A 9243-nucleotide genomic window follows, 5' to 3' on the forward strand; every position below is an offset into this window, starting at 1 on the left:
GATGTCGATAACATTTGCTGCAGAAAAAAATTTGTGGCTCGCTTTGACTCACTTAAATATGCTTATATATAACATGAAATGTTCCAAACATATAAACTTTATTACACCAAAACAGATTTAAAAGAAAGATATCTCTCTATCTTGTTTGTGTAAACAAACACAAGAAGGAAAAAAAAGGTCACTCTCTAATCCATTTTAAAAAAGGTTATATTTGACTTAATGTAGATACATTAACAACTATTGTTTAAATCTCCAGCCCACCCCTCTTCCTGCAATGCCCTGTCCCCACACTGGGAAACACTAATTTAATGTGTAGAAAAAATCTACAGAACTGTTAAATGTCCAACCTTGAGTTTGTTTGTTTAATTGTTGTCAGTGAAAACCGCATCATTCTCTTGATTCCATTTCCATATCATAAAACGGAGACTAGAGAAATAACAGTGAGAAACACATTTTAAACTTTCAAATTTTTGCAGAACATCCAATGTGTTGAAAATTTTAATCAGTACAAGAACTGCTTTGAGGCTCATAAGACTCCACAATAAAGTCTGCAAATAAAGGTGTATCAGTACATGTTCCCAAACTGTCTGGAGTCGTTCTTCCAGTCAGCTTCTCCTTGCTGTTTGTCTCTGATGAGATCAGTGGAGCCTCCTTTGTTTCTATGGTGACGCCTCTGCTCGTCTCCACTTTGGCTTTCCTTCCCTCTCCCTTCCTCTCTCCTTTCACTCTCTCCCCTTGTTCCCTCCCAGTTTCTGTTTCTCTTCATCACATTATCTCACACAGTATTACCTTTCTTGCTCTCATCATTCTTCCTGCATTAGCACCTATTAGAGCTTCTATTGTCAATACATTATTGCTCTACATTGTTGATGTTTTAGATCGAAAAACGTCAACAATGTAGAGCAATAATGAGAACTAGTCCGATGATGAACACTAGCCTGATTATAATATATATATATATGTATATATATATAAAAACTTTTTTTTTACAATCTATCAATATATTTTAATTAAGGCTAATTAATGAATGAATTAGTAATTAACTAAAACTTTTGATGCAATAATCACAGGGAAGCTGCTGATTAATGATGATGACAATAGTATTTCAAACATTGCTGGACCATGAGACAAATACCAGAAGGTAGATGTATGTGTTTCAGACCTGTTTTTATTTGTGACCAATCCAAGTGATAGAATTGTATATATGAAAAAATGTCAGGAAACGTTAAATATTTAAATATAGCATAAAAAGGTAATAACTATTTCCATTTTTTTCACTGGACTTCGTGGACTGTAGTCATTGCTGTGCATCTTAACAGAGGTTGGTAGAACATGTCCACAGATGCTTTCAAAACCTCAGTGAAGCCTTCGTCCTATACAATGTTAATCCGTCTACAGTCCCTCGCAGTACATTTGACATGACGTTTGTGTGTTGTCCATTGAGAAATATAGGGTTATTGTACTATGAACTCAAAATATTTGTTTTTGTACCCCTGTCATAACTAGACTAATAAGTACCATTTACAAAATGGTCAAATTATTGTTAATTTCCTCTAATCAGAGATTATTGATCATACATCATACTGAGGCTTATTTTTATACTATCATCAATACAATAATTATCGTCTAATAGGCAACACTGGCTCAGCCTCTTTCCTCCTAACTACTGAAGAAACTTTGGTATGTGTTGTTGGTTGTCAAAAATGCCAGAAACCAGTTCATACCAAAAGTTTTAGCCTCCTCCATCACTTCAATAGAGCTAAAAAGAGGGAATAACTCAAAATGTATGTGTGAGAGAAACAGAGAGTTGAACATCAGTGTGTGTTGAGGCTGACGCAGCATCTGTGTTTAGGGCGTTTAGGTTATATTTATTTCAGAAACCTTTTGCACTCCCTACCTTGGCTCTCCTTTGTACATTAGTTGACATTATTTTATAAGTTTATAGTTGTAATGTTAGTTTATTGTAATAGTCATTTATTGGGACTATTATTGGATGTAATAGATGTTTATAAATAGGAGAAAGCACTTTGTTAAAAAAAATAATTTAATTGATGCCTGTTTCCTTTTACTTGTGCTTTTCATCAAAATGAAATCCTTGCCACTTCATTCGGAAAGTCTTGCTAAAACCAGGTTGGGCAGCTATTGGCTCAAAAAGAACTTGTAATGGCATCGATTGACCAACAATCTGGAAACACACTGAGAAGTTTTAGTTCATATTTCATTGAAAGTATCACACAGGTGTTATAGGTTTTATCCAGTCTTTCTTTCCCAGAACTGTTTTTTTGTGCATAGTTTAGGCAAACTAATGCCACTAATGGACCCTGCAGGATGACGCTGGCTGTGTGTGTGATGTTCTTTTCCAAATACGCAGTGACACCATTATGTAAATGGGAATGCCGCCTGTGTCACTGAAAAGTACCTCATCCTTACAGGTGTGTTTGTCTACCAAAGGGTTTCACTGTCACAGAGTCAGGCAACATCCTCACTAGAATTTAAAAAAAAAAGTGTGTTAATTCGTGTCGCATGAATGTTGTTAACTATTTCTTTGAGACAGCAATATTTACTATTGTACAGGGAGTGAGAAGCTGAGCATGTAAAAAAAAAAACCTTTGTTTGTGATAAGGACAGTGACATTATTTCATATTCTTCATATTTTTATTTCATATTTAAGTTCTGTGGTGCATGACAATGCATTAAATCTGATCTGATAGATCTGATTCCTTTTAATTAACTAATTAATGTAATTAACATGTTATTTTCAACAGTCCTAGTTTGTTTTATTTTATTTTAAAACAGTACTTTTAGAAAGGAAAATTTCAATTTCATGACACAAATCTCCAATGTGAAAGAAAAGGCCTGTGTGTTGTTGAATATTTTTTTGGTATAATGCTGCTGATAGATTTTAACAGTGATGGTCAGTGTGTAAACTACAGTCTACTACTGTGAAACCACACAGTTGTACATTTACCTGTTGTTAAATACAAAAGAGCACATGTTTATCGATCATTAAGAATGATTTACTGCCAAGGTTCAGACAGTAAACAGTGAAACACACTCATATACAGTACAATCATTTTCTCCGTTTCTTCTGATGATTCATTTATCTTTTGTCCCAACATTACAAACAAGCAAACAATGACAAATAGAGCTCCCTGAATAACAACACTGTTTAACCTTGCGTTGGACTCAAACTATTCTTTTTCGTTCCTGACTCTGTTGTTGGCTTATAGCCTTTTAAATGGAGGAGCGTCTGCAGCCTTGAAGAATCATGGCCATTTAGTTTAACATCTCATTGGCCACAAAAACTGATTCAGTGGCTTTAGGCACAAGAAACTATTCAGGTGGTTCAACACTTCTTTTAGGTTCACACAAACCTTCACACAACTGAATGGACAATTCTACAAAGCAGATCGCTGAATGCAGTGTTTTCATTTAAAATGCTTTGGCTGCTGATTTTGAGGTCTGATAAAATAAAAGCACATCTTTTCATCATTAAATAAAGCAGTACATGTTATAAATTAGGGCAAAATGGTTAAGCAGAACAATTTGTAATTCAAATGGATGTCAATTCTGGAGACCTTTTAGGGTTTTTACCAACTTCCTTCCTCCATTCTTTATTATTTAAATGTAATTCTGGCCCAGTGAACCATTTGTTGAACTGCATTTTACTGTGCTCCTTATGGTGCACTGAGTTTATCTGTTGTATGGTTTTAATTGTATCACATATTTCACTCTACAGTATTTGTAAACCTAAGGCTGCTCCTTTAGGTGACAAACTACTGGAAGACGAAGAGCTGTCACGGCTAATGTTGATTTATCTGTCTTGCTGCAGGATCCTGGCTACTGTAGGGGCTGATTTTGATCTGAGAACACTGAGGGCAGTCAGAGTTCTGCGTCCACTAAAACTGGTCTCTGGTATTCCAAGTAAGTTAACTGTATTATTATTATTATTATTATTATTTTGTTGTTGTTGTTGTTATTATTATTATTACTATTATAATTGCTATAAGAGGTGTATTTGCTCAATGGGAGCTCCCCAGCAGTCTACACACGTAGCAACTTTACCTAAGTAAAGCTAATATAAGCTGTGGTTTTGATCTCCCGTACCTATCCTGTGTGGTTTTAGGTTTTAATGTGTGATGGACCATTCAACATAAAGTTGCACATTGAATTCTTAAACTTAAACTTATCTTTATTAGTCATTGTGACACAGCACAGCACAGCACACCATGCACAACGAAATTTGCCCTCTGCATTTAACCCATCACCAAAGTGAACAGTGGGCAGCCGTGGTCGGCGCCCGGTGCATCTCAGTGGCAACCTGGCAGTTGGTGGATTCAAACCTGGGGCCTTCCGGACCGAATTCCGCTTCCTTTAGTTGGTGGATTCAAACCTGGGGCCTTCCGGACCGAAGTCCGCCTCCTTCACCACTAGGCCACCACTGCCCCAATTCTGCTCTTGTACTCAATATTATGTCATTCTTAAATACATCAACCTCGTCTAATGTGCTCTCAGGTCTTCAGGTGGTGTTGAAGTCCATCATGAAAGCCATGGTACCTCTGCTGCAGATCGGCCTGCTGCTCTTCTTTGCTATCCTCATGTTTGCTATCATTGGCCTTGACTTCTACATGGGAAAATTCCATCGCACCTGCTTCAGGACAGACACAGGTAAGAAAAAGTAGTTGTTGTGAAAGTTCCGTAGGATCTGTGTTTTAGTGGGATGTAACAATGGTCATGTTTGTGTCTCTAGGTGAGCAGACGGCCGAGTTCCCCTGTGGCTTGGAAGCTCCAGCACGGACCTGCGGGAATGGCACCGCCTGTAGGGAATATTGGATTGGACCCAATTTTGGAATCACCAACTTTGACAACATCCTCTTTGCTATTCTCACCGTTTTCCAGTGCATCACCATGGAGGGATGGGTGGACATACTGTACAACGTGAGTCAGCATGCAGCAATCTGACGTCCTCCTTAGGCAGCGAATGCAATACCTGGTTGGATAGTTCAACTTTTCTGGGTACGGTAACTTAGCCACTGCACAACTGAGCCTTTACAGACACAGCTTTCTCCACATTTTACTAAGTTTGTAAAGGCTCAGACCACAGTTGTGCAGTGGCTATGTTTGCTGTAGTTTTTTGGAAATGATAGATATCAAATAGATAGATAGATAGACAGATAGACAGAGAGACAGACAGACAGACAGATAGATAGATAGATAGATAGATAGATAGATAGATAGATAGATAGATAGACAGAAAGACAGACAGACAGACAGACAGATAGACAGATAGATAGATAGATAGATTTTTTTAGTGGTTGGGTAAGATCAGGCCACTAATGACACATCACTTCTGTTGTAAACATCAGACCCTGAATTGATGAGAATGCTGTGGTGTCAACGAATGAATGAGAGGCAGGTTGTAAATGGACTGCATTATTGTAGCACTTAAACAGTCTTAACAGCAGCTCATTAGCTCTTTACACTATCAGCCATGATGGTACAGTGCCTCCATAAACAGTGTTTCTCTGTCACTTATACAAAAAAGGCTAACCCTTCAGTGGCATTTTGTCAATACAGGTTCTGCAGGAACATGTTGACATTAACCAAAGCTGCCATTGTCACATAAAGAGGGTGGAAAGATCGTATAATGCATTTGACCGTCAATGATTTAGTAGCAAATACATCAGCACAAACTATCAATCTACACTTCTTTTCTCACTGATTCATTTATTCTGAACTGTAGGTTAATGCAACGGTTTAGTTGATTAGACTCTCAAATTGTATGGATACTAATATGTTAATAACAATCCAAACACAGGCTTTTCATGACAGTTGAAATGTGCAATATGTTGTTAAATAAAAAAGAAGCAAACAGACAGATATAGTTGGCATTGTGCTGATTCACTGTTTAAATCTATAGCAATAATTTATTAACAAGGGTATTCAATTAGAATTCACCAAGGTCCAATCTTTGGGTGGATTTTAGTCTGCGTCTAAAACAGATTTCTATAATATGCCAACAAAATTTTTAGTCTATAGTTTGTCCACAAACTCAATTATCAGTGGCAGTGGCAATTTAATGGCAGTTCTCACATTCCGATTTTTATGTTAATCCTATTATTATTGGTTGTCAGTCACTTAATGTGTCCCAGTCTGTGCTGCATACGTCAGTACAACTGTGCAGCACTGACGCTGAGACACAGAGCATTTCCTCCTCATTGTTGTTCCTCCTTTTTCCTCGGGGGGATGATTAAAGGCATGGGAGGCTGTGGAGGATGAGTCACACACAGCACCACTGCTCCCATTAGTACCACAGCTTCATCGCTCTACTCCTTGTATAGAACCCGCCGCTTCTTCTCCTCCATCTGCATAGGAGCCTAAATTCTAACAAGTCAGGGAACCAGTTGTGTAATATTCTAAATTTTTAAACAGCTGTAGTAGAGGACATTTATAAGAGAAAGAGAAGAGGAATTCTAGGGGGTTGTATAAAGTCAAAGAATGCGACTTCAATTACATTGCAGTTCCCCTTTCTACCCTGTAGTTTATTAGTTACATAAACTAATACAACATTATTTTTCAATATTAATATTTTTCTGTAGCCCAGCAAGTGCCTATTATTTTCTCCTCTTTTTGTTAATTCCTGGAGGCAACCAGAGTGAGAGGTGAGGGTCAGGTAGAGAGAGTGTAATAGTCAGCGCACAGTGAGGTTAAAGGCAGACGGATGTTTTAGGGCAGTAATATACACGTAGTCTCCTAAATGTATATTTCCTCAACGCTTATTCACCTTGTCTTAAACTACTCTTTACATACTGCATAGCTGTCATACTCATACACTGTCACACAGCTGGTATACTGCAAGTTGAATATCTAACACCTCCCAGTTCATGCACTGAAACATCTATCCACCATGTGCACTAAAAAGAGAAAATGCAGAGATATTATAGACTGTTGTATACCATTTCTCTCTTGTAGGTGTTGCTATACTTTGCCTATGGAGAGGTGGATGTGGAAGGACAGATTATAGTGTATTTATACTTTTCATCCCCAAAGGTTCAGTCTGAACAGTTTTCCGCTTTAACTCTTTGATTGTTACATTTGATTGTTTCACTAATTTAGGAAAGACACCAAAGTGTTAAGAGCAACACTTTGGTGTCTTTTCTAAATTAGTCTTCAAAGGTCAAAGCATTGGGATCACTCCTTCATCCATCATTCTCCTGCTCTTTGACATGTTTCTCAGAATCACTGACAGACTGCTGCTGCACTTCTACTGCACAGGCCAAGGTTGCTGTTCTGGCCGAATGTGATTTTAGGATTAAGTTGTTCAGAGGGAACTGAGACCTGCCTTATTTCACACCTCTGTGGGACTGGGCTGTGTCCTCTTTGTCAGAGTAGCCATCCATCATGGCTTTAGGGGCTTTCATCCGTCTCTGTCTGAAGCTCTGTGTCTCAGGCTGTCACTTTCTCATTAGGCGACCCCCGAGTTCCTCTCAGCCATAAACTCTGGTTTCTGACAGACACAGACAAAGACCAAAGTTTGGTGCTGTCTCTGTCTGCAGTGTAGCTCCCAAACTGAATGACGTGATAAATTATCATATATATATATCAGAAATGACATCCAATGTGTTTTAAACCATAAACTTCTTGTTTAACATGAAGTTATATAGCAGTCCAACGCATTCCTAGGAGTTGTTGCAGTTTTGAAAAAAAAAGTTTTTTTCTCAATCTTACAGAATAACATATTTTAGCTTCTCAACAGCCTGCAGTTACTGAGCCTGGTTATCTTCTCTATTAAAACTAGCAAAACTGAACAGAAAGATCTACGTAGCTGCACTTTGTAGATTAAGACCTGGGATTGTCTCATTTAAAACTCCTTGCATTCTGAACCATAGACGTTGTCTAAAGAGAGGTACATGTCTGCATTACATTCATCTTTGAGTTCCTGCATCAGTGCTACTATCACATAAATGTCTAGAGGATTCTTTTCCCCCCTGACATGAAGACAGACTTTTGCATTAAAATTGTCTGACAACCTGATGTGGTTTCCTACAAAATAGATGTTTAGCTTAGCTTTAGCTTGAATAATACAGCTTGATGACATTTCTGACATGTTCCAGTAAAGAATTACACATGTTGCACATTCAGCAGCTAATACAATCCCTGGATTTTTTTTTGTACAAAGAGTTCTCCTGTCAATCATGACAGAATACTTAATTTTTATTTTATACTTAACCTGTTTTTAGTTAAACAAGGACCTGAGGTAACCTGACCTCATATTGTCTGATACAAACAAATTGTCAGTAAGAAAATGTTAGGTTGCTACATGTTACTGGAAGTGCTCTGCACAATTTTACCCCTTCATCATAGTCAACTTAACAGCACAACTCACCATGAACACCTCGGAGTTCCCACTGATCATCGAGCCTCATTAGGGTCACTTACATGAGTCCCCACTGGCAAAAGAAAAAACAAAGTCACCACTAACATGAGCACAGCAGGTAGATGTTCTGATGTTGTCAGTAGGAGTTCAGGTGATGGGACTGTTCATGAACCAGAGGACAGCCTACAGTGTGGACCTGTCTGTGACACTTGTTCTTTGGTATTGCTAGGTCTCGAGTCTGTGTCTGTCATTCAAGCTCAGAGAAGGGAACCTATCATTGGTTATAGTGAAAGTGAAGTGAAAGTTAATTATTCATTGTGTCATAGTGACACAGCTCACCACTGCACACAACCAAATGTGACCTCTGCTTTTAACCCATCACCAAAGTGAACAGTGTGCAGCTTTAAACACCCGGGGAGCAGTGAGTGGGGACAGTGACATGCTCAGAGCACCTCAGTGGTAACTTGGAATTATTATTTCTTATGGAAATAGAAATAATAAGAAGAAAGGCATATAAATAACTGAAGGCTACTTGTTCAGTAGATGTATTCTTGTCAAATTAGACATGTTTTTATTGTTGTGCTTTATGTGAATTCAGATTTAGTGTGTTGTAAAGGATTTTCATTGGCTTAGTCTGTTTACCTTACCTAAATGTGTGCCAGCATAACAATATCCCATTATTTTTTTAATCATGTATCAGTATATGTTACCATGAAGATATAGCTGTATCTTTGTGGTATTCTCAGACAGTATGGGTGTGGTACTGCTGCTAAATGGAAGACAGGTTTAGAGGCAGAGCAGGGCTTCTAATGGCTTTTCTATTCTCTCTCTCTCTCTCTCTCTCGCTCACTCTTTCTCTCTTTCCC

General features: G+C 38.1%; 1 protein-coding gene across 7 annotated transcripts in view; it reads left to right on the forward strand.

Moving 5' to 3' along the window:
- cacna1ba (calcium channel, voltage-dependent, N type, alpha 1B subunit, a) overlaps positions 1–9243 on the forward strand; it is an 81579-nt gene that overhangs the window by 22319 nt on the left and 50017 nt on the right. For all 7 annotated transcript variants that reach the window (XM_025052984.1, XM_025052985.1, XM_025052990.1 and 4 more), the window contains exons 4-6: positions 3833–3924; positions 4516–4668; positions 4751–4938. In XM_025052984.1, coding sequence (XP_024908752.1) covers positions 3833–3924; positions 4516–4668; positions 4751–4938 — 433 coding nt within the window. The remainder of the gene's footprint in view (positions 1–3832; positions 3925–4515; positions 4669–4750; positions 4939–9243) is intronic.

The sequence above is a fragment of the Cynoglossus semilaevis genome, chromosome Z, assembly GCF_000523025.1.
Source record: "Cynoglossus semilaevis isolate Cse_v1.0 chromosome Z, Cse_v1.0, whole genome shotgun sequence".
Taxonomy (NCBI): Eukaryota; Metazoa; Chordata; class Actinopteri; order Pleuronectiformes; family Cynoglossidae; genus Cynoglossus; species Cynoglossus semilaevis.